Source organism: Cydia splendana, chromosome 6 (assembly GCF_910591565.1).
Source record: "Cydia splendana chromosome 6, ilCydSple1.2, whole genome shotgun sequence".
Taxonomy (NCBI): Eukaryota; Metazoa; Arthropoda; class Insecta; order Lepidoptera; family Tortricidae; genus Cydia; species Cydia splendana.
The window spans coordinates 19,518,218-19,545,627 of NC_085965.1; the positions used below are offsets into that span (position 1 = coordinate 19,518,218).

The 27,410-nt window shown below is 37.9% G+C and overlaps 1 protein-coding gene across 1 annotated transcript; it reads right to left on the reverse strand.

The window, feature by feature from the left end:
- LOC134791506 (multiple inositol polyphosphate phosphatase 1-like) lies at positions 1-27,344 on the reverse strand. The gene is made up of 10 exons (XM_063762552.1): positions 27,139-27,344; positions 25,116-25,272; positions 7,624-7,763; positions 6,665-6,841; positions 6,212-6,331; positions 5,148-5,246; positions 3,694-3,822; positions 2,807-2,957; positions 2,256-2,454; positions 1-1,959 (listed from the first exon to the last, which is right to left on the reverse strand). Exons 2-10 carry the CDS (start codon positions 25,270-25,272, stop codon positions 1,716-1,718), a joined length of 1,416 nt encoding a protein of 471 aa, XP_063618622.1. The 5' UTR covers positions 27,139-27,344; the 3' UTR covers positions 1-1,715.
- Between the last annotated feature and the right edge of the window lie 66 nt (positions 27,345-27,410).

Below are 27,410 nucleotides of genomic sequence, written 5' to 3' on the forward strand. Positions count from 1 at the left end.
TTACGCTCACGACTGCTCTTAATATTTACAAAATATAACGTTAAAAAACTTAATCGAAACTAAAAACGCTTAAAATAATAAAGCCTATGATTACATCATAAGCGACCACAAATACAGTTAAAATGCATGATATTAAAATATTGAAAAATCTCACAGCAAAAACTATATCTAAGTACTAAAGCGACACTTATAGGTGGCCTAGAAATCTAGGATATCTTAGTACATAATACAGTCACACCACTACACCAGAATAAGACAAGCGGGCGAGACGATCAAAATTACCTAAACGCAACTTTATTGTTAGAGAATAAAAGCTTGCGCGATTAATTTTGAACTCCTCACACGTTTAGCCACTTCTGATGCTAACTGTACATTAAAAATTAATATTAACGACAAGAAATATACAAGAAATAAAGCATTATTTAGAGTGTCTCAAAAATACTTTTAATATGATACTTTTTATTACCATGACTATTGAATTACTTAGGTACATTTAGGTTCTTATTCTTATACACTCATACAATAAAGTACGAACTTACTGACACAAAATGTGATACAGATGTAGAGCATAATTCTTTTCCATCGTATTTTCACGGAAACGTACGAACGTGTCTGGCTATTTCAGTCAGTCTCGGTACAAAAAGTACTGAGGTTGACTGAAGTAGCATGACAAATACGAACGTTTCCGAGAAAATACGATGGAAAACAATTAGGTATGCACTACATCTGTACTAGAATGACTTCCTTTGATAAGCGAGTCTAAAATGTTATTCTTATAATGTACCTACTACCTAACGTATAAATGTCCGAAAGCATATATGACACTGATGTTTAATTCATATTAGTAAATTGCTAATAACGAACAATACAATAAGGGTAACAGACAGTTATGGGAATTAATATGTCAAAAAACTCCTATGCAAAATGCTGACAATACTCTTAATAGTCATAATATTCATACTAACTGTTCATGGTCAAAGGTTTTACTAAAGCTTACAAAATGCGTATTTGGTGTACTTGTACTTAAGGAGTACACCGATAGCTAAGTACGTACTCATTAAGGTACACACATCCGTCTTAGCAGGAGTGAAAGAGATGGTAATATGATCTCGGTCCTCAGTTTGGTTTGCGGATAGTATAGTAGCCATCGGTGACAAAATCGCGCCATCCGTCAATAGCCAGTAAGTAGCTAAGCGTCACGGCTTTAATTAACCTACTTCATTCAGGCAAACCTTAGGTGGATTTGTTGTACCCATATTACTTTGAGTGTGCTTTGAGTGCAGACGCTTCGGTACCGGCTCTCTCTCATAACATTACAGATGTAGTGCATAATTATTTTCCATCGTATTTTCACGGAAACGTACGAAAGCGTCTTGCTATTTCAGTCAGTCTCGGTACAAAAGTACTGAGGTTGACTGAAATTAGCGGGACAAATACGAACGTTTCCGAGAAAATACGATGGAAAACAATTACGCACTACATCTAGACATTGTACGCTCACATAACTGATACCATACTCAAGTACCTAATATACACGGTGGCTAAAACATAACTGCATTCCCGTTACCAGGGTGGTTTTGGGATTATACTGAGCAACTTTTACTATGGGACCAACCCCGAAATCGCTAAATATTTTCGGGGTTCGGTGTTTTTGGGGGCAGTTATTTTTTAGCCACTCTGTAATACGTTCGATACACGTGAGTGAAAACACGAATTTAAACCAGATATCTCACAAAGAACGCAAACAAACCAACACATAAAGCCACAACGCTGTTCAAAGTCGCGGCCCCATTGCAGAAGTCCAGGTTGCATTTACTCGCGATGTCACCCAGCCGGACCTTGAGGTCGGGCCACTCGCACAGGCCCACCTTACAGAAGGGCAGGTCCATGGTTTGCTCGTTCTGGAGGAAGAGGATCTGGTGCCGGTCCTTGTAGCCGAAGTTGCCGTTGGGATTGCATCTGGAGAAATAGGGATTGTGAGTTAAATATTGTTTATGGTTCATAATGAATGGTTCTTTTGCGTCATAATACGTGACTATACGCGGCAGAAGAATGTACGGGCTTCGGCTTTCAGCGCCCATTGTCACTTAAAGCATGCAATCCTTCGAGCTACGTCGGATGCCTTTAGTTCTGCGAATATTTTTATTCCTAAATATCGCGCAGAGAAACTCCGAACATAGAGCTCTCCCCATTGCACTATGAGTGACTGAGCCGCCTCGAGTCCCATTGGTAAACGAGGAAAGGGAATAGCTTACTTGTACAGAATAGCGGCAAGGTTCCCATTAAAAGGCGAGGCGGCAGAGGAGCTCCACTTGCGGCTCTGCGTGGGGACCGTGTGGAAGTTATCTCCGGTGAGCGGCGCGTCATCACGACGGCCGCCCAAGGCACCAGTCAGTAGAAGCAGAGCGGGGGCTTCGCCGAACAGGATCTGCGAGACCGGCTGTTGGGGAACATCTGCAAATAATAAAGGTGCTAAGTTTTACTTCACGAAGAGAGGCCTATGCTCTGAAGGCTAGAATGATGATGATGATGATGATGAAGTTTTACTTCGGCTAGAGGGGTTTGACTAAGCTAACTCGGCACCGACTTTGAAGTGGGTAATGAAGTGTGGACGTGCCAATAAGCGTCATATTTTTTTATAGAAATAGACGTTTATGGTGATATTCTTATACTTTGTCATTGCAAAGTCTGTGCACAGTTTAGCTTGGTCTTCTATGTTCAAGAAATATACAAAGTGCTTTTGACGATGATTTTCAAAGGAAATTCAGATCGTAGTTTGTGATGTTTGAAGATGACAAGAACTTACTTGCGTTGACATGCTTATTAAAGAAATCCATCATATCCTTGATGAGCGGGCAGGCCAGCTTGGGGCTGGTCTCCGAACCGTAGCCATACTTGTAGAAGGTTTCCAGGTCTTCGGCATACTCGAAACGTCGGAGGTCTTCGCGGGAGAATGCCTGGAATGTCATCGTGTCAATCAATGAGTTGTGTGAAAGTTTCCGACGAATTGAGAACCTCCTTTTTATGAAATCGGTTATAAATGTCTTGAAGCTTGGCAGAAATTGCTCAAAAACAGATTATCTTAAGGCTATTCATACTAAGTAAAAAGACATAAAACACGGGCTGGGTGGTTTTCTATATCAGAGGCGTTAGTACCTACTAGCGATAAAAAAAAAGAAATATACCTACAAACAAATTGCAAATCGTGTGACTGTACGCAGTATAAAGAATGATATTTACGACGGTAAATATAGAACACATTAACCTATTGACTCAAGGGCCAGCACCTTTAAAAATGAGGCCAGGCAGGCTCGTATGAAATCTGATGCTAATTGTTTTATTATTGGTGGTCTATCTGGCGTTCGAGTCGGAAACCAAAGGTCAGGGCCCAGGGTCATCAATTCCTTGGTGAGCTTTTGAGAAGTCGAATGTAGCCATAGGTGATTAGTTCGACATTTCTCGGAGTCCTGCAGGATCATCCCTTTTCACTTCAAAATTCACTTAAGTATAATATGGTCGTTGGTCGTTGGTTCACGCTTAACCTCGATCTGCTTTTCTACAGCGTGCAAAAGACGTATCTACTTCATTTGACGTAATTTGGAAAGTATATAATGTCTACATGGATAATATTATAGCTGATTATAGTAAGTATTCAGATCTGAAATATTTTTGGCTGAGATAAAAGTGGCTTACTGAGCACCAGGGCGATATCTGCGTGATGTCCCACGCCTTGTTGTAGCGGCACATCTGGTAGATGTTCTTAATGATGCTGCGGTCGATGTCATACGTGAAGCCCAGGCGCGAAGATATGTTGCTCACCATCTGCATATTTAAATTTAAGAGCTTGATTTATTATTTTATTTTATTGCAAATGTAGCGAAGTCAGTAAAATGAAAACAAGCCCTTTTTAGGGTTCCGTACCCAAAGGGACCCTATTCTATTACTAAGACTCCACTATTCTTGTCTGTCTGTCTGTCTATCCGTCAGTCTGTCTGTCGCCAGGCTGTATCTCATGAACCGTGATAGTTAAACAGTTGAAATTTTCACAGTTGATGTACCTATTTCTGTTGCCGCTATCAACAACAATGTTAACAATAATGTTGTTGTACAAGTACTAAAAAGTACGGAACCCTCGATGGGCGAGTCTGACTCGCACTTGTCCGGTTTATTTTATTTTGTGGTAGAATCGAGGAAGCCAAGTACCTACTTTGTAGCTTCTAAAAGGTCACTTAAACCGATTATCCTATAGGTCAGGATAGAATTGTATTTAATCGTTTTCCTCGAACGTGGAAACGTCCAGTTTGTTTTGTTTGTATTTATTTACTATTTAGGATGCACGTGTTACTAATAAGTGACCGGGTCCATTTCATTCTAGGTACAACCGAAACATACCAATTGACCTTATTAAATAACTGGCCAGCTAGTCCAACTACCTAATCCCGCATACCAGAACAATTCATTAGCTCCATTAATTGTGTTTGTGCTAATGACAATTTTTTTGACCCATATGAAACACGGACAAGGTTACAATTAGAATTAAAAATACAAATTAATTTGGGACATCAGGAATTCGTGACATCCGCAGAGGTTGGGTCATGTTATTGTGGTAGGACACGACACAAAATGTGTGGTCACGGTCACGACAGAAATGTAACATACAAAATATAGTAATTGTGTTCTACTTCTAGTACCTAAATCACCTAATATTTATTGAGCCTCGGCCATGAAAGCTTCGGTATTTTTTGTGGTCTTCGGATTTGACCAAAGTTGGAACCTGATACTTAGAATTGAATGAGTCGCGCGATTGTTAATTAGGACACCTATTCGAGTTCAATATGTTTGATCGCGCGTTCGCACGAGTAAAATTCGCTTGCGATATCTAATGGCGTAGTCGCGTTGTATTAGAACGACCCCTTACTTTACTTATGATCACGAAAAGACGCTATCGACTCCTTAGTTACCTACTTGTAGTTCTCTGAGGGTAGGTACTCCATCCATACATCCATTTCGTGGTAAACTATTTATTTATTTTTATGTTCAACTTTCTTTGTTATTTCTTTACTTGTGTATGTTATAGTTTATCACGAATAAATGAGATGATTTATGATTTATTTATGATTTATAAAGTAAATAGCTGAATTACTCACCTCCGCCCATTCGTGCTTGGACTCGAAGATGTCCCGTTGCCTGAGGGTCTCATTGCTGTCCCCGATGTCTCTGCTCCACGCTGGACAGAATTTGTCCGGCTGAAAACAAATCGCATGTCAGGCAAGAGCTAGGTGCGGACAGGGGTTTGGGTGGCGCGAAGACCTGGAAACTCGGGACAAGGCCACCCGTATTCGTTGCCCCTGCCCCAACAAATTAGTAATAGGCACCTATAAGACACGTCAAATATTGCTACTATCCGACAAAGAGCAACCGGCTGTTCCTAATTCTAGCGCGAAGACCGATTAACTCACACAAATGAAAGAAAAGCGTTTGGGTGGCATTAAAAGGTACTGTAGGTTGGGTAGAATAAATATCAACTAATCGATAGTAGCTAATAAAAGTCAATGTAATTAAAGTCGCCCTTGAGGTTTGTCTCTAGAGACTACGTTGCTGCTCCTAAATAAAACCAGGACTTGCCTGTAATTTATTGGCCTATTCCTGGAAGATGTGGGGTAAAAACCCAGCGGGGCCTATGGAATCTGCGCCGTATTACTTATAGTTCGACATTCTAACAACAGTAAGAACCGCAAAAGTACGTTTGTTGGTTTTATATCAATTAAGTATACCTTTGTACCCTACAAATGGGAAGACATTATCATAATAATCTTATTTCGGAGTTAGATAGATACTATAAGTACATAAAGTATATATTTAGATTATTAGCAGTAGGTACGTTTTACCATAGTTATGTAAACTAGAGATGTATCTAGGGGTAAAAAACTGCGTTTTTCTAGTGGACATAAGAAAACAAACTTAACTTGACTTTAAAATAAAAGGTCATTGCTTTAAAGTCATTTTTTTTTTCTGGACTCTTACATGCTTTGTTGACAACCCTTGGCATGTCAAACCTTTCATTTCTTAAATGCTGTAAGTATCATGAAATCCTCAGTAAAATCCCAATCATCCATATGTAGGTAGATATAGATATTGTCCACATGAAAGGTCCCCCTTTTTACGAAGCGTTTTTGACCCGTACGTAATAGTATCTCGATGAAGTGCATACCATAAGCAGTTTCTCATCATTTTCATTCGGCAAATCGAGATCTTCGGGACGCGACCGAAACAGGCCCGCAGTGAAGGCGTGGAAAGATTCCGAGGAACGCTTGTCCTTCGCGAACTTGAACTGAAATTATAATCATAATTTAAGTAAATGAATAAAAACCATGTTACCAGTGAGGGCCCTGATAACAGGCTGATATATGAGACATCAACATTTCTCATGACGCTCACGTCATCAAAGGAATCTTGTGAAGGATGTTTTCCTTCTCTAGCTCTACAAGTAATTTAATATACTTATCATCATGCCGAAAGTCGTCCACTGCTGCACATATGCCTTTGGGTTGGTAATAAAACGCACGAAATCAAGATTATAGGTCAGTTTACGATGCGTTGGTTCTCAGAACTGCCTCATCTCATAGAGAGCACATTCTCGACTTTTACTGTTCAAAAAACTCACCAAGTAATCGTGCTTGTTATCAGTCAGAAGACTAGGATAGCGGGAAACCCAGCTCTGTGCCAGCTCCTCAGTGCGCATGTAACCGTTGGTCGTGAGGTCCCCAGCAAATGTGAGGTTCTGCCGCGGGTTCCACGTCCAGCGAGTGAGCAGCGATTGGTCGCCGAGGCACATTCTGGGCTGAAACAAAGGTTGAAATATTGCATTTACGCAGCAAGTTTAGCACGTCTTGCCGCGACTGGCTTGAGTCCACATGCGTGTCTATATGAGTCTCATGAGTTTTGGCAAAATTTGCAAGGCGTGCAGGAAGACAAGACATTGGACTATTGGTCTACGAATTGAATTGCGATCAAGGAGTTACTTATATACCTATATGTCCCGGTGGGTAGTATTAAGCAATATTGTAGAAATTGTTGAAAATTATAACTAATATACTTAATTATACTTAGCTATATAGTTGCTGACGATTTAGACAAACTAGCATGTTTCCTTCTTACGGCCTTACGAGAAGTAACTCCTAAGAACATTTCCATATCGCTGGCCTAGCCAAGATGAAAATCGTTCATAGAAAACGCCAATCGTTTAAATAGGTAATGTAAAGTAATGTACGAATATAGTCACGTGACATTTCGTAGCTTCTGTCACCCCCATACCTACAGTTTTTCTGTTCGTTTGACATTTGTCGATATCCAATTATCATTTTGGCTTGGCCCCCCGTAGTTTTAGATTTCGTTTCACCTCCATCCCCCATTGCAGAGGCGTAGCGTGAACTAATCTAGCCGTGGGGTGGGCGAAGTCGCATTTGCGAGGCCCTTTTCTTTCAATATGTATTCCCAAGATAATAAAAAGGGATGGCTTCCGCGAGGCTCCTTTAAGTGCGAGGCCGTGGGCGAAGGCCCAGTTCGCCCACGCCTGGCTACGCCACTGCCCCATTGGAATATTCTAGTGTAGCCTAGACCTACCTCCTTGTTGTAGCCATTGTGGTAGTTCTTGACAACGTTGTCCCTGAAGGCCGTCAAGTGCCGCAGCTGGGGCAGTTCATCCGCCTCTGGATTAGTAGAACCATGCCGGTTCAGTAGCCAGATAGCTTTCGCCTGGCATCCTGGGGACAACATCATTGTTGAGATTTAAAAAATAAAGAAATTTTATAGAGAATGTAATTTCCCGTCTCAGTCGAGATTCGAGCTCGTGCATCTGGGATACTCATATATGAAGATAATATTTCTATCTGATTCTTGTGAGAGAGCCGTTATCCCAGAAAAGCGGGACTAAATCCTGTCCCGAGTTTGGGATTTGAAGGGAAGGGAAAGCGTTTTATTTCGTGTTAAGGAGGATTTCGCTTTATCGAGGTTGTATGTGCATGTGCCTATATATTCCAAGGGATTCCACTTGTAATGTGGGTCAAAGCCGTACCTATTCTTACGAAATAAGGCACATATTTACATAGGCACTACTCATGTACCTACTATACTCGTAGGTGCTACTACGGTGTAGGTAAATGTAATGTAATGTTAGTCAAATACATATATGTATACCTACATTTTACCTATACATTATTGACACAACTTAATTTACTTACCTTCTTCTGTCAAGGCAAGGCCTAAGATTTCGAAACGACTACGAAATATCCTACGTCAAATAAATTTAACTAATACTCAATCATATCTGGTAGGTAATTATTATTAAACAAAATTCAAAGTGTTTCATTCATGTGCTGTTGTTATGGTTTCGCGCATTTCACGCACGAGTTTCACTTCATTTCACATGCACTAATCAGAGTGAGCGATCATCGAGGTCGTATCAAAATATGTAAGATCAAAACCGTACCAAATTATTAAATTTGAATCGGGGTCTAAGGTTGCGATAGGGAGCGTGCATGCACTATAGAGGGCAGCATAGGAGCCGTCAGAGCTTCCAATTTAGCCCACAAGATGGCAGAACCTACTATGCACAAGGAAACGTACCTACGGTAGATGGTAGCACTTGCTTTGGCAATGTAGGTACATGTGCCCATATGTTTCTGATTCAGGCCACAAGATGGCAGACCCTCCAACGCGTTCGGTTCCTATAGCTTAAAGCAGCCGGTTCTCAAACTTTTTGGGCAACGGAACCCTAAATTAATTGATGGAGCCCCAAATTAAAAAAAATTGTTCGTCTCTACCTTTAAATTTAACTGTGGACCAGTGATATAGAAGAGCTGGTTATTGATTTGTTTTCGTTTTTTATAGCGGAGCCCCCACAGAGGCTTTGCGGAGCCCCAGGGGTCCGCGGAGCACACTTTGAGAATGGCTAGCGTAAACGGTACCATCGGAAAGTACGTTTCATATCCGGTGCCAGTATTGTACGCTCGTACTAGAAAAAAACTCATAAAACTTCACACCACAGGAAATAAAACACTATTTCAAACAGATCGTAATACACATAACGTAACGTCCGCTCGTAATTAACCAAGGTATAAATAGTTCATGCAATCTGTCGGCCATAAATAAAGACTAAACGATGACCTCACGATCCTCGTTTGACAGTGCTAAATGGACAGTAGGTGTTTTGTTCAAATTGATCGTCCTAGGGTGGCCCTAATGGGAGTTCGAAACGGCACAGATTCAGGCATTTTTAGGTCGCGCTCTAGATTTGGGAATGAGCTAATAAGTTGGGATTGTAATTTATTGGGTTTTCTAACGATAGGTTTTAGCCAACGACTGACTATCTATTGATTACTGTCGTGCTCTGCTACACTGGACCTGAATTTGAAAAGTATGAAGGTCCGCTGACTGAAGCATTATGGATGACTCACGCCTAGACCGGGCCGGGGCCGGGTCGGAGTTTCCGGCGCTTCTTCTATGGAAAGCACCACGTGATCACCGATCAGTCGTCATAGAAAATGACATGTCGGACGCCTAGGCCCGGGCCGGCCCGGGCTAGCGTGAGCCACTTTCTTATCATAGGCCCTAAAGTGTTCACGCCTTCACGTCTCTAGCACGCGCACGAGCCTATACCGCGCGCTCGGGTGCAATAAGATATTAGATGATGACTTTACCAACAAATGTAAAATACTTACATATAAGGTGATTAGCACATATGTATATAGAGAAATCAGTGAATTTTGTATGGTCAAGCACCTAGCAAACCTAATGTCTGAGGGTTCGGGGAAAGTTATGATAAGATAAAAAAGATAAAACATAGTTTATTCAAGTAGGCATATTACAATGCGCTTATGAACGTCAAATAAACCTTTACCGGCTCCAACCGTACACCTCTGCCCCGAGAAGATTTAAATCCCCCCTCAATTGGAGGAGGGTATCCCAATATGGGACCGGCAACAAACTCGGCGGGACACATCTTTTCAAAACATTATTTACATCTTATAATTAACATGCATTACGAGTAATTAAGAAAAATACAATTTAAATTACTATAGAATTCATGCAATTATACTCAGTGAGTACATAACTTTATACAAATACGTAGCTCTTTCAGAAAACATATCAAATTCTTACAAAAGGAAAAGAAAATAAAACCAATAAAAGAAGATTGTGATATGAGATTGCAAACGAATGTGATCTTTTCTTTTACTTAAAATGGGCCGTAAAGGTATAATATATTTAAGTATTTGATGCATAGCGGTTATTTAATTGCGTGGATTTCAATAAAATTTTAAAAAAACTATTTGAAATAAGATGCTGTGATCTGGTGCTATTTTTTTAATCAGTTAACTTAAAAGGCCGTTATCGATTTTAGAGCAGAAATGCGAAATTGATGGATTTTGTCGTTGAAATTGTACACCTTTGTTATATCTAAATAGCAAGTATTGGTTTCTATTAGCACGTCTTCTCAAGCTTTTAATAATGAGGTCGCGAGCATGCGTCACCGGTAATACATGACGAGAAGGGACAGTTTTTAAAAATTCTTCAAAAAATTATGGTAGTAAATTATACTAAATGATGTAATTGATGTATAAGAACAGTTTCAGGAAATGTTGTCGATTGTTTAAGTATCAAAATTACGTTGAAATGAAGTCGAATTTCACAGAAATTATCACTTGTTTTGAAGTAATTTCTCGAGAAAATTGATTTCGTCTAACTTTCATTTACACGCCTTCAAAGTCATAATAACAAAAATGTAGTCTACAAAAGTTCGAGTACAGGATATGTGTAATACAAATTTACCATTTTTAGCCGTCCAAACTTTACGAAATGTACAAATAAGATCGACAAAATGAGTGCTTTACGCGCGTTTACCTAAACGTCCTCAGAAAAAAAAATATGACTAATTTAGTGAGTCTGTTCAAAAAAATTATCTACAAAAGTGCAAGATGGGAAGACGTGCGAATATAGAAACCAGTAGGTACTTGTTATTTCTATTAGGCAGCAAAAAGTGTAGAATTTCTATCAATTTTACATTTTTGCGACTAAAATCGATAACGGCCTCTTAACGCCATAATTTTACCTACACGTTAGTGACTGCCCTATAAACATCTAAATCGATTTATAAACAACATTATTCTTAGACTCAGGGGCACTTTATGATCTCACCCCCGCTGAGGGTGGCATTTCATAACGATGCACATCTGGGTCAAGCAAAAATATATGCGTACGACCTAGACCGATATCTAATCACGGAGATGAGCCTGTGTATATCCTGTCAACTGGAAACAATTGGGTCAGAATTGCCTTTTCAGAATCAGCTTCCATTAATATTTTTTTTAGAAAGCCGTTTTTTTTAAATGGTCCACACGTTAAAGGCATTCATCGGTTACCTAGAGCAGCCATTCTCAAACTGTGTTCCACGAACCCGTAGGGCTCCGCAAAGCCTCTGGTGGGGCTCCGCGAGAATACTTGTATATGAGTGATTCTCAAGAAAGTGGCATCGACAGGTTAAAGTTAATGAAAAAATTTTTTTTGTATTTTTTTTACTTTAAACATGAAAAATATGTTTTACTACTTCAAGTACCCCAAATTTTCAAAAGGGAACGGAAAATGAAGAAGTTATTTTCAAGACATACAATACCCTATACATTAAACACAGGTTAAAGTTAAGCAGGTTACAGTGAAAAATACATTCATTTTTATTTTTTCCCTTGAACGGATAATAATACGAATGTCTCACTTTTAGCATAGATGAATAAACCTTCATACAATATTAATATGATATTATTACATTAGACTCCATACCAAATTCCTAAAATAATTGAGACAAGTTAAAGTTAACATCCCGTTACAAAACCCCAGATGTCTGCCTTTAACCACTTGTCTCTACGAAACTACGACATTTGGGTCATGATGGTACCCTCCGGCGGTTAGCTTGATACTTACCTAATATTTTGCCACAGTTATGATCTAAATAATTTTTTCTGTGTATGAGTCAGATGCAATACCGCGCATGTACAGGTTGGTAATGGTACAGGTTAACAGTGAAAATATCCTTGGACAAACTTCGTGCGTGAATATTGTTGTAAAAAAATATATATATAAGGCCTGTGCAAAGTACATTTTAAAAGGTATTGTTTATGTTATTATATAGCATGATATTTTATTTACATAAATTGATGCTTATAAAATCTAAAGAACTAAAACTGGAAGAGCGATGCTTTTGGACAAGACAGGTTACAGTGAAAAGTGCTACTCTTTATTTTTTATAAATATAACTATTATATTTAAATAAAAATAATGACTTGGCCTCGATAAACATTGTTTTAGTTTATCTAGATACATTTTTGTTTCATATGAAAAAGAGCAAATAAAGATACATTCAATTCAAAAACTCGATGACAGGTTAAGATGCCACTATTTTGAGAATCACTCATATAATAATAAGAAAGTTCTTCTATAGGTAGGTATATCTGGTGCACGTGACGAATGTTTTTTTTTAATTTGGGGCTCCGTCAAATATTTCGCTTTCCAAAAGGGTTCCGTCACCAAAAAAGTTTGAGAACCGCTGACCTAGAGTAAGTCTAAACGTATACGTTAACACCACCTTTGTGAAAGTGTCAATATAAACGTCACGGTATCATGCAAAGACGTTTATGATGAGTTGATGACGTTCGCACACTTTATCTTAGCAAATGACATGCAGAGGTAGAGCCAGAAGCGGTATCATGGTCGCATTTTTATCATCTGTCATGCCATATGTCACTTTCGCACTTACATATTTGTTAGAAAGTGACAGGCATGATGGTGACAAATGATAAAGAGCCGACCATCTTAGCCCTACAGACCAAACTAAGTTGGCAGCGATTTTGATAGCACCACTATGCAAGTGTTAAATTGAAATTGAAAATATTTATTTCAGATTTGCATCCATATTTGTTAGTATAACTTAGGAACTAATGTTAATTTTTACACCTTGTATATGTACATACATTAAACTATAACCTAATCTATTTTCTAAATTTAAGAAAGCCTATAACTTGGCGAATCCAATGCGCCAGTATAGGATTCTCAGGCCTTTCTGCAATGACATCCAGAATGCTGTTGGTACTGCTCCTAAGCCGACCCATCATCGAGACGATTCTCTTTCGCATAACCGCATGGAAATCGTCTGTATGGACCACGGCGAACATGCGCGATGCGCTACACCATGTGGGCAGCCCCAACAACATTCTGAGTGCATTATTATATTGCACTATTATGTGCATTATTTAAAGTAATCGTCATAATTTCATAGAAGTTCGGTCTGTCTGTGCTATCAACTTAGCTTGGTCTGACTCTAGCTCAGTCCGACTCTACCAATTTTTCAAAAAAGAGGGCAAATGCACCCTATCGAGGCTTCTAATCCTTACTTACTGCAATTTATGTTGTACCTGTACGTAATTTTATATTGTTGTTGAGATTTGAGATTTCTATGAGCTTTTCGCTTCACCATTACCACAATACTTACTAATATTAGGTACACTCTACAAACAATATCGAAATCATTTCTAAAAGTTGTTATTTACTTCCAATATCATGTATTCAGTACTAGTTACGTGTAAGGTTGCTAAAAAGCGATAGTTTTTTTAACAAAACAGACAACGTCTGCAAGCGATACTACAAAATTCTTAAATGGAAAAATGAAAAATGGAAATATTTATCCGCTTCAGACAAGGCTCGAACCCACGAAACTCACGAAAGTAGAGATATTCCGACGATGTCCAAAAAATTTACTGTATATGCAGGATATATGTAATTTTTCGATTGTTGATTAGGCCCCAAGGCTATCCTATTGATGGTTTTATTTTAAAAAGAGCAGATTGTACCTACACGAGATGAACTCACGTCTGTGTTTGCCCGGTAAACAAAAACTGGGTCACAATGCTGTGTTCTGCACCTAGTGACGTTATTGAGGGGTGACACACTTCCACAATCGGAAAGCTTTTAGTATTTTTCCTATTACTCGTGTCACACGTGTTATATCGCAAAATATTGTTTACCACGACAATAGTGTTGGCCTGTGTTTGTGCTTGCCTACTTAATACTAAGACAATATTATTTCTTTAGGCCCTGGTCTCCTATTTTATGCTGTACGCGGCGTCTGGCGTCAGCGTCAACGTTTTTGAACAAAAAAGACGCTGACGTCGATGTCTAAAACAGACCACAACAGTACATCTTTATAGTAAGCATCGTGACGCAGACGCTGTAAGCGGCCGATGGCGTTTATAGGAGACCAGGGCCTTAGGCTTTGGATTGACGCCGAAAGCGGCATAACTCGTCATTCAGGCAACATTTCTATATACCTATCTAAAATTGACGCTGTACGCAGCGTACTGCGTCAGAGACCAAATTCTAAGCATAATAAAATTATGAAGTTTCTACTTTTTTCATTCAATGCTCAAAAAGCGAAACAATAAAGAATATATGTGATACATATAAACAGAGGTTTTAAGGGGCCCGCAGCTTACTCGTACCAGTTCGCCGGACGATCGATCGACGATCAGCCCGTCAATGAATCGCAAAAGTTGAGAGTTCCGAACAACTGACAGGCTGATATCGTCCGGCGAACTGCCCCCTTTAAACAAAAATAATAATAAACGAAAAACATCGTTTTATAATAAGTATCTAGTTAATTTCCATGTAGGCAGAGACAATCTAAGTAAGATACCTAGGCATCACGGTTGGTAGAGCGGTGTGCGTCCCAGAGCCACAAGGCGATGATTTTTCCCAATTTTCCTTCGTATCAAAATCTCTAGGATCTGCTTCAGCTTCGCGTCAGTAACTGGCAGGAAGTTGCGCAGGATAGGGACAGGTGGCACGCACTCGTTTCGGAGGCCAAGATTCTCTTTGGATCACTGAGCCATAATGGTAGTAGTATCAACATTTCTAAGATAAGAACCCATTCTATATGAATTCCGTGTGTAGCCCGTCTATACTGTGCAATTAAAATATGCCAGCCGCAAACCTATAACCCGGTTATATGGTGTACGCATGAGGAGCACGTTTCACCAAGGTTTACGACGCCATACGATGTGCAATAATGAGTTGGGATGGCATCCAAACGACTCGCTGTCAAGAAAACTAGTAATAATTCAAGTTTGTACCGTTTTACTTGTTGCATTGATATGTAGGTATAAGATTGTAAATAAATAAAATAAACTGTACATTAGGTCTGAAACGGGCTACCTACTTAGCTGTTTAGAACTCTACCATGCATTTATTCAAGCTTACGAGTATTTGAATTTACTGACCCATCTCAACAAACCATTAGTGTTTTCGATTTATTGCGAAGTCAACAATTGAATCAACTACCTATATAGTCAATGCACCAGGCTCGCTAACGCGTAACAATGTGATGTTCTATGGAAAATGGAATAAGGGCCTAAGGACGTTGCTCTTAAACAATTGATAGAGTCAGACCAAGGTATCTTGGTAGCGATTTTGATAGCACTAGTGTAAGTGCTATTTTAAACGTTATACTTCTATGAAATTATGAAATCGCAGCCGAGTTAACTTGGTCTAACTCTACAACTTGATTAACTTAACAATTGATTAGGTAGGTAATGTAATTTTTGATGTTATGTAAGCGTACCGTAGATCTCTAACTCCTTATGGTATACTCGTACTTTTTCTTACATAACGACATAAATGACATTATAGTAAGTACCAAAATCATTTATTTACAAACAAGATATATATATATATACAGTGGTATTACTGAACGAAATTAAAAACTAGCTTAAAAGATCTGAAATAGGCCCTTGAGACAGTGTACCAAGGATGCTGGCGGCATTTCCTCGCTGTATTGCAATGCTGATACGTTGTGCGAGGTAGCCGCCAGAAAGTAGGTACTTACCTATCATCTGAGTAAGTTAGGTACCTACCCAGAGCGAGATTCTGATTCTAAAATTCGTTACGGTTTGATTGTGGTTTTGATATTGATATGATATCGCACGCGCTTATTCGTGCCGGTGAAATGCGCTACGTGTCATATCATTGATATCATAAAGCATCTCGCTTACACTTACTCGTATTGGTCCGTGAACTGCGAATTGTGTCAAGGTCACAAAAACATAAAAATTCGCCTACCGCTCCCAGTTACATCAACACTCTTTACTGTCCATCAGTGGACCTTATGCAAGAAGGTTTACAGATCGTCCCTTAACTGATGGAACACACCTAACTACAGATAAAAGGGCTTGCCGCGGCCGCTTTTGTCACGTATGCTTATAGCTTAACCTATAAAAGCCGTTTTTATAACCACGGAACATGACATTATAAATCTGGATTAAACGGTTGATTAGGAAAATACAGGCTGCCCTGAAAATGTGGTAAAGTTTTTGCGATTTGAATTCTAAAATTACCAATTGAATTTCGAAGATATTTATGAGACCAGAGACTTGCTAAAACTATTTAGTAACGGCTGATTAGTGTACATATATACATTCACGTGCTTACTATTGTAGTTAAACTCAAATAAGACTAATGAGCAAACCCGAGACGGCGGGGTCCTATATAGACTTTTTGCTACAGAAAAACAAAAGTTTGTTAGGAGCTATTATGGTTGCGTTTTCGCCAATCTCCTTAACTTTTGGGAACAGAAAAGACGGACAAATTAGCTAACAACGTACTTATTATCACAAATGCTGTAGATTCAATCGGATATTATTTAATAATCTGTGTGTTCTCTTGATACCAACTAAAATATGTAGTGCGTCAAAGTCGGTGCATAGTTAGCTTGGTCCGACTAGTATAAACGGTTCATCACTATGAAGTTAGTATTATGTACCTACCGTCAGTCTTTCCAGGACGTTTCCATGAAGATAGATCCTTTTAATGAGTTTTTGTTTTATTATAAAATGATGTAAAACACAAAAATAAACCATTTTTGATGTAGATGAGTATTATTTTTTTCATTTTAGGTATTTCTATAAATTTCATGACCTATTCGATTTAGCTTGTAGGTAGGTACCTAATAACCGTTTTAAAGTTTTTAAACACATCCTGTATCTTTTATACAGCCGCGTTCTGATACGTGTATTAAAATGATTGCATGGAGCGGGACCCCACACGCGCGTTTGTCATACTATGTCCAATGTAAATCCATCATAACATTTAATTGTTAATTACTTATGTGTGTACACTCACATTATTACTTAAATTACTTACTTGCAGTAAATGAACCAAAATTTTATAATTACAGTAGGATTGAAGATAGCTAAGTAGGCTATTCACAGGCTGAGATTGCAGCATGCGGTCCGCAGGCAGGCTTGCTGGGCTTGCTTATGACAGATAAGTATGACTAATGGGCGGACGACGTATGCAATATACGTCTATTACGAAGCATTACGTATATCGTTTGACAGGATTTTGACGTATATTGCATCCGTCGTCCGCCCATTAGTTATGACCTTGAATATGGCTGCCCTTTAGCATAGTCTAATAAAAATAAAACATATGGTATTCTCTTCCCAGAGTGACACAAGGCTATGTCACAATAACATTGCCACTTTATATAGCGCTATCACATATTATTATATAGCGCTGTCGCATGATGACGTAGGCTTTTGTGTCAGTCACGTGGTCGGAAGAGAGTACAGGCGGAGTATATTATTAATATTATTATACCATGCCCTTTAGTTAGTTTAATGCGAACGCGATGAGGGTAAACTGGTTTTTAGGGAAGGGAATAGTCTGACATGATAAGTGGTCATCACCGCCTCCCGAATAGGGTATCCTTCAAACATTTTCGATAGATAGATAGGTATCTGTAATGTAAGCCAATCGAGTTATATGAACAGTAAACGCCCCGCTACTGATATGTTGTAGTTTATAGTAAGGTAGGTACATATACCCACCCACATTGTTACAAATTGATTTCATTTTGACACCACCTGCAATGCACCTCGTTCGCACACACACGAGCGAGATGCACTACTGAGATGCTGTCAAAACGACTAAAATCAGGTATACTAATAAAGTATGAATGCGAATAACCCAGCTAGCATGTTTACTAGACTAGACATAACTCGACAGTGTTCTAGTTTCCGTACCTATGAAAACTGTGCCAAATATCGCCATTGTTGCACAGAGATGCGCTGCCAACATTCGAAATTGTAGGCATTTGCCATACCTATGCACTAAAGAAGATTTATGAGCAATTTCATTCACCTCGACGTTTCGATAATGCCCGTGGTAAATAATAGTTACCTATTTGTTTTACTACGGCGGGGTAAAGTTTGTCCGCTCCTGTTAATATTAATGACATGTGAAAAAATCCAATTATTGTGGCTTTGAGTTTGGTATCCACAATAATTGTGAGTTGTGAGTTTGGTCGGTTTAAGATCGGGACAGGTGGCACGCTCTCGTTTCGGAGGCCAATATTCTTTTTGGATCGCTGAGCCAAAACAGTTAGTTAGTTAATAGTTAGTGGCTTTGGTATAGGTAGATAATTAGAGATATGTACCTAAGTCCTACCTAACCTTGGTACCTAAGCTTGTTATTTAGGAAATTTACCCCTAAAAATGAAAACAACAACAACACTTACCTACGTAAATATTTACGACTGTGACGCTTAATCTAACAACATTAAATATTCGCGACAGTTACTATGTATAATGTCAAAAATAATAACATAAAACTACGTTTTTAAACACAGCTAATTTTACTCGTCTGATGGCCACGGGAAATCTACCGTAATGATTAGGCATATAAATATTTATATCGCATCATGTAACTTATTTTAGGGCTTACGCCCTTCGAAATAAGGGTCATATTTCCAGTGATGTCACAACCGGAATTAACCGCTGGAATTGTGCCAATAGCAGATTTTTCATCGTTTAATAAAATACTGTTTAAAATAGCATGGATGTCTCTGGGCTCATTATGGAGTTATAGGAGATCACATGTTGATATTAATAGTTATTTTTATTTTAGTTAGGTAGATATTTAGGTATGTTGATTAATATTGGCCCATCTACATTCTACAGGACTTCCTATTCAAAATAACTATGCGACGTGTATACAAATAGTCGTTATACAGGCTGTCCAGGGTGTCCCACTGTCCATGCTGCGACGTAAAAGATAAGCTTTGCGGGGGGTGCCAACGCCACTTTTTTACGGAACCCTCAAAGGCAGGATATGTTTATTGACTAGGTATATGTTTGTAAAATAGTAACTATAAACTTGTTGGAAAAACGTAAAATAGGTAAGTATACCTACAGTATGTAAACTTACTAAAACCATTTACTCAAGCCCGTTAACGAATGGGTCACACTGAGCAACTTTTACTATGGCACCGACCCCGAAATCACGAAAAAAAATTTGGTTGTTTCATACATTTTGCTGGTCTGGCATTGAATCTATGGGATAGTCAATTTTCTTTTCGCGATTTCGGGGTTGGTGCCATAGTAAAAGTTGCTCAGTGTGATCCATTCATTAACGGGCTTGTGTAAATGGTTTTAGTCATGGTCTAATAAAACATGGTCTTCCATTCCCAGAGTGACACGGGCCTACGTCACAATAACATTGCCACTTTATTTCAACATAACATGTTACATGGGTACATTATACCTATGGTTAATAAGTTAAAATATTTCTTTATAATTTTATAATTTTCATTTATATGTATTTTAGCTTAAATTTTACAATAACACGTCATTTTTAATTACTCGTTAGCAATATCTTCCGATTCACGAAAGAAATTTCAGACTTTCGGGTAATTCTGTTTATACTACTGGCAACACAGGATAGCGCTGTGCACATTTGACAATTCGGATCTAGATAACTTCATGCCCTGACCGTCATCCTTGTCGAACGCGTGTTAATTGTTATTTCCTTCTCGCTCAGTGTCAGCAGTCGCAGTGTTTTCCAAACTTTTCACGTCGTAAGCTTGGTAATTAATGTGTAACTGTGAATTAGTTTTTTAAACGTTTGTCTTGTATAGATAAATAAAGTTTAATTTAATACATTAGATTTGTTTTATTTTACTATGTTTCTACATGAATAACTTAAAATTAATGCCGTTAAAATAATTTTCACCGTTGGTTAAAATTCTCCCACATTTCAAAGTTTGAGAACCTGTAAACAGCATGATGACGTAGGCGCGTGTCAGTTAGGTCATACGCGAATCTCGGAATGGAGTACCAGGCGGAGTATATTATTATACCATGGTTTTAGTAAGTTTACGTACTGTATAAAAAATACGGTCGAATTAAAAACCTTTTTTGAAGTCGGCTATTTACACAAATGAGCGACAAAGTTACAAAATCGATGAAATCCTCTGGTTTATGGAATATCGGGCATCACAAAAAATTACGATTAAGTACAAGGTGATAATGATAATACTCTGTATCTTTAGGTACCCTCAAATGGCTCCTTAAGCCAGTTGAGGGTAGATGAAAACATTACATGATCAAATAATGTAGGTTAAAGTCAGGTCGTTCAGGGACTGATCCAGGCGGTTTTGTATTTAGTTGGTAAACCAATAAATGTTATAACTACCCGAAAATTTACAATTTATTTGTTTACTTTTATTTAAATACCTAAAGATACAGAGTATAGAGCTTCTACTACGTCGTTCCTATAGTTCGTTTTTTTAGGGTTCCGTACCCAAAAGGTAAAACGGGACCCTATTACTTCGGGACTTCGCTGTCCGTCCGTCCGTCCGTCCGTCCGTCCGTTCGTCCGTCCGTCCGTCTGTCTGTCACCAGTGTATCTCACGAACCGTGATAGCTAGACAGTTGAAATTTTCACAGATGATGTATTTATGTTGCCGCTGTAACAACAAATACTAAAAACAGAATAAAATAAAGATTTAAATGGGGCTCCCATACAACAAACGTGATTTTTGACCAGAGTTAACCCTTTACCGCATATGGGTCCAAATTTGGAACGTTATGAAATTATCCTCGTAGACTGGTATTAGCGTCATCTGTTTTACTGAACTTGTAAGAGGTAGAAACTATGAATACTACTGAACGTTTTCTGTACTCGATACAGCTTCTAACTAGTGTGTGGTCCATATGACGTTATCATCTCCACCGACGTCCGGCAATTTTACTTGCAAGTGTGAATGACTACTTTTGTAATTAGCTTTTCGTTGTTATATTTAGTGCAATAAATAAATTTCCAGCGTTGAGTATTAGAAAAATATATGCCGCGAGATTTTACGGTAAAACATGTAAGTATTTATATTTAAATTACTATGTATGATGTCGTGAAAGTTTGTTCCTGAAATGGAACACTATGCGTTACAAGCTAGAAGGATTGGACTAATATGGAAGATTATGCATTAGTGATTTTTTTATCAGTTTGCCAAATATGGAACCTTATGCACCCAGGCAAGCTACTTCTTTATTTTGTTTCTATTAAGTTGGGTACGTTAGCCGCATTGTTAAAAATCTGTAGATAACCGGTGACAGCTGGTAGCTACAGATAACCAATAACGATCAAATTATTTTACTACGTCAATGACAAACAAGCATACGTTCCGCCACCACACCACCGCTACCATAGCCTAAACCTTACCAAAAATAAGTATAAAAATAATAAATAGTTTTTGAAAATGTAAGTGATTTTTTTTAAACTTACATTTTCATACATATATTGCATACAGTTCCAAATTTGACCAGTTTAATAATCGGGCTCCGGTTAGCCACTAATACATAAAGTACCAAATTTGGAACAAATTGTTATTTACTATTATTTTTAATTGGGTCGAATATAGATTTTTTTCACAATTTTTTTTATGTTACATTAACAGTGTTTTATTACATATATTTAATTCGGGGAGAATAAAAAATCCATGCGGTAAAGGGTTAAGCAACGTCGGGCGTGGTCAGTAGGTACTTGGATGGGTGACCGTTTTTTTTTTGCATTTTTTTTCATTATGGTACGGAACCCTTCGTGCGCGAGTCCGACTCGTACTTGCCCGGCTTTTTAGCATTAGAAATAACTTGAAAGAAGGTACTAAGCGATCTTGACGTCTTTTAATTGAAAAACACTTTGTAAAAATCAGTAACTATTACTTATGAAAGCAGAAGAATATAAATGATCGCATTAGATTCATAATTGTTACATATTTGCCGTAACTTATTTTTAAAATGTGTTTTTCAATTAAAAGACACATCAAGATTGTTTACCTTATTTCTAATGCTAAAAAAAACGAACTATAGACATGGTATTTTCCATATTATGTGCGAAATATCATTTGATATTTACCACAGTCGCTTTTCGGTGAAGGAAAACATCGTGAGGAAACCGGACTAATCCCAATAAGGCCTAATTTACCCTCTGGGTTAGAAGGTCAGATGGCAGTCGCTTTCGTAAAAACTAGTGGCTACGCCAATTCTTGGGATTAGTTGTCAAGCGGACCCCAGGCTCCCGTGAGCCGTGGCAAAATGCCGGGACAACGCGAGGAAGATGATGACGTGCCAGGGAGAGATGGTAAAAAGTCGATCGTCAAGGTCGTGTCAAAACCAGTTCAAAACCGTAACAAGTTGTTAAATCTGCATCGGTCTCTCATATCCTTAAGTCAAGGTATTTACACCTTTACAGTACCTAGATTTTTGAAGTGAAAACTTCTTTAGCGGCGCTGTGCACTTTTTGTGATGGGGAAAAAATGTTAAACTCGCGAGAGCGTAAGACGTAAGACGTGACGTTACGTGTCATTGAGTTTTTCTTTATTGATTTAAATGCCATCTAGGGAGTTTCCCTCTAACTGGTATAATATAACTCGAGTACTAACAGTGATGTGCTTAGGGGTTTCAAGTAATGCGACGAAATAACGCTAGATGGCGTTAACCTTAATTATACATAGTGAAAACTTCTTTAGCGGCGCTGTGCAATGTCATTGAGTTTTGACTTCTGCCGGCACTCCCGGACTGCAACCCGTTGTTTTTTTTTTGTTTTTTCGGCATGTGTATGTATAGTGGGTCAAGCAAATCTTGTCAGTAGCAATGTAAAGCAAACTAAAGTAGGGCAACACTCAAAGAGTAGTATTGCGCTAAGAAAAGCAGCAATGTACATCGAACCAAAACTTTTTTTCCGCTGAGCGCGCCCTACGTGCGTCAATTCAAATTGTCACTCGCGGTTTATTGAAAATGTTTGAAATTGTTATTATAATATTTGTGTATTATAAATATTATAATGTTTGAAATTGATAATTGTTTTTCAAATTTGCCGCCGTTTGCTACTGACAAGATTTGCTTGACCCAGTATATCTTACTGTTACTTCTTGCTTTAAACAATAAATGATTAATTACGTCTTTTCCTTCCTCCTTGTAATCGGTTCTAGACTCATTTAGTATGTAAAACCACATTTAAATTTAATTAAGCGCCGTTTGAATTGATTGGTAAGTACCATGCTGCTGCCTGTTTTCTAATTTCGATCTTGATTGAACTAAGTAATTTATTACTTACAGTTTTTTCTAGATAACCGACAATTTTCATTAGTCTGGACTTATTATTTTTAATTACATACGTCTTACTACAACAATTACAACATACAACATATACTAAATTACGTTACGTTACGACTTACTATATATATATATATATATAGGTACGACATAGCTTTTGGAAGTGAATTAGATACGATCAATCATATTTTTTAACCACAAATAGTATGTGTTGGTAAAACGCATAAAAAGATAAACGTACTTTTATACTTATCTTTTTATTTTATTTTATGTTTTTTTAATGAACATGCAGCCGGAAGTGATATTCGTTTGGTTATCAAAATATGCAGGTAGCCGTTGTTTTGACTGTCCGTGCGGATCAAATTGCACACATTTCATAAGATAAGGTTGTATGTAATATCAAACCCATTCGGTACGCGTATTGCTGAATGGTTTCCTGTATCTCAGGCCTACTCACCAAACTGTCCTAGGTATGTCTATAGGTAGGTAGTTACCATTTAAAATCTGAACTTCTGAAATCTGAACTCATGTACTTACTACTAAACTTGTAAAACAGTTTACATAATATGGGTGACTCAGTCAAGGATTAAAGTTACGATAAAAAGGGATACCTATAACATATAACCTGAATTATCCCTATCACGTAAAGGCAACCAATTTGATTATGGGCATCTAACCGATAGTTGTATTGTTGAGTCGTTACGATGACATGCAATTCCTATGACATGGTTACTCAGCGTAAAAGTGCTTGTTACAAAACTGACGGCGCTCCGTTCTAGTTTAATTAGGTATAGAAAGTGCTGTAAATGCAATACAAACAAGTGGCATACGAGAGTCCAATGGTATTTACTGTATACACGTACATACCTATTACCTAACCGTATCTAGTAAAAACAACACGAAAATACTACGGAAGACGGAAGGAAATGAAGGACGGAAGAAGGTAGTGTCTTACTAGGATCATGTCAATTTCCTCTAAAATAATGACTAAGAATAAGCCTTTAATAGTTTTATTTTGTTTCCAAAGTTCATACCTAATTTGGGACCCTCTTGTTGACGTTTTTGTTCGTAAATAATACTTGTTATTTAGCATTTAGTTAGCAGTACCTACTGTACTATACCTATACCTACACTCATTGAAATAAAACAATTGAAGAGCTACAAAAACAATGCATAAATTTTGGCGTCTTTTCTTTTAAAGTTTAGTAATAACAGGTTTAGACTGAGGTGAATGACCCGGAATAGTGTGGTGCTATTTCAAATTGATTTTTAATTCCTTTGTCAAGCCTTTGTGCATTTGTCTATGGTTTTTCGCTTCGTAATGTTGGCACTGTCACAGTCCGAGTTGCTTTTGTTTTGTTTACGATGTTTCAGTTTCATGCGTAGTAAAATTTTAAATTACGACTTTTTACTTATAATTTTATTGATTAATTAAATATCAGCTTTTATTAAACTTACAAAACCGATTTGTTTGTAGTGTGATGTTCGCAGATTTGTTTAATTACATAATTGTAATATCGACCAAAATGAAACGAATAAACGAATTCCATTTATAAACTGGGTATGCAGCTGCATGTATTAATGTGTAGGTACATGGGAGGAACTTATTAAAATCCAGACACTCACCAGGTATATTCTGCGGGTTGAGATTGGGCAAGTTCCTGTTGACGTAGTTGTATGCGGTCTTGGTGCCGAAGAGCAGGTATTGGGGCTCCGTGCTGGACTGGCACGTGTCCTGCCCGCGGGCCGCGGCCAGCGCCAGCAGCAGGATAAACCACCTCATCTTTAACAATAATGTTGGCCATTTTATCACTAATAACTAACTTTATACAGGATGTTTATTTGGTCACCTGCAATAATTTACGGGCTGAATATAGGTCATACTGAGCAACTTTTACTATGAGACCAGCCCCGAAATCGCGAAAAAATTTTTACTGTCCCATAGAAAGTTTCATGGTCAGCCAATTTTTTTTTCGCGATATCGGGGTTGGTCCCATAGTAAAATTTCTTCAGTACGACCTATAAATTCACCTCGTAAATTATTGCAGGTGACTAAATAAACACTCCTGTATGATCTTATAACACGGTAAGCTCAAGAAGGCTTGTGTTGTGAGTACCTACTCAGACAACGATATATATAGGTAATATATGAATATTTAAATATATAGAAAACCATGAGTACTATGACACAGGACCAAATATTCGTGTCATCACGCAAATAAATGCCCATACCGGGATTCGAACCCAGGACCATCTCCTTCACTACCCACTACCCACTAGGCCAGACCTGTCGTACTCACTATGTTGTACATGAATGCATTTTATGAAATAATAAAAAAAAATATTTCGGGCCAGTCATATCTGCCTTTACAATGAATAAAATTATATTATGTTTTGACGAGCTATAAACCTGTCAGGAGACGATAAATTTCACCTTTATTCGCCGGAAATCGTGGTTTTTCTGGGATTAATTTGTATATAATTCCTAACTCCTAACAGACGAGATTTTAGGTCAATATAGCCATAAGTCCTACTTCTAGTTCAGGTACTCACTGGTTAATTTCCTACTTATGTAAATAACATTTTAAATGCTAACAATTATTGAATTCATTCAAAGGGGAAACGTTATTTAATTTGATTTTTTGCTTTTACAGCAAAGTTATAGTTTAGTTTTTTCAAATTTATCAAGGGAATCTGTGGTCCTAACGACATTCCATCTATGTATTCTCTCACCGTTTACTCGTGTTTGTTATATATTAACAGCTACAATGTTTAACAAAGTACTACTTATTGCATATTTCACTAAAAGCCCGATGTCTTCGAGATATCTCATAAAACATTGCCAATTTTAGACTAATAAAATTATTTTTTTTAGGGTTTTTTTAATATGTATGAAATTAGGAAACTCAATATGTATCCCGATTTTAATTTAGTACTTACATAAATAATACTTGAGAAAAATGAATACGTATCAAAAAAATTGAATATAGAGCTTTTTCAGACCATGTTTCAAAAAATAATACTAATACCCACTTATTTTAAAGTTTTTTTAATCCAGTTCGTTTCAAAATATAATAAAGACCTCGTTTTGTTTACAAGTTAGATCAGCTGAATAACTTAAACGTTCGCAGAAATGAGGCCATCGAAATTCCTACGAGGCAATAGTATAAGTACCTAGGTACTTATCAATAATAATTTGCAATTATGTATGCTTGCCTAAGCTTTTTAACACCTACGGATTTATTGTACTTCTTGGGTGATTCACTTCCAAAGATACATAAATTAGATAGATTAGGCACTTAGAAATAAGCTTAAGCATCGTAATATCTAGGCATTAATTGCGTCTTACAGGTAAGAACACGTGTGATAGTTTTTGTATCGTATATTTTAAACATACATACAAACATAACTAATTAAATTACAGATTATTAGAATTTTAGATTAGATAGGTTGTAGTTAGGTTTTAAAGTTTCAACAACAATGAATTCCAAAAGAAACAACTAAGGGGTCACAACATTAACAACAGTCATGCCGGCGGAACTTCACAAGCCACTTTACAACACTTTTAATATATTAAAAACAAAACAAAAACACTTCAAACAAATTCCAATTTCAAATAGAAACAGTGCAGGTAACTTTGCGAAAATACCTTAAAAGCGGGAATCGGGAAACGTATCCGGGTTGTCTATACTGTCTATGGTATTCGCGACGCGGCGTCGCTGGGACGCGTTGGCGGGCAAACTGGCTGGCGAAGGCATGGCGCGCGCTAAGGTAGTAAGGTACATCACTAGGGCACTCCCATGGAAGAACGAGATGCTAATAGTATTACGGTATCAAGCGGTTACCTCGATAGAAAAGTGTTCTACTAACGTAACGTGAGGTAAGGTGACATAACAATAACAATACACATTTAAAAAACAG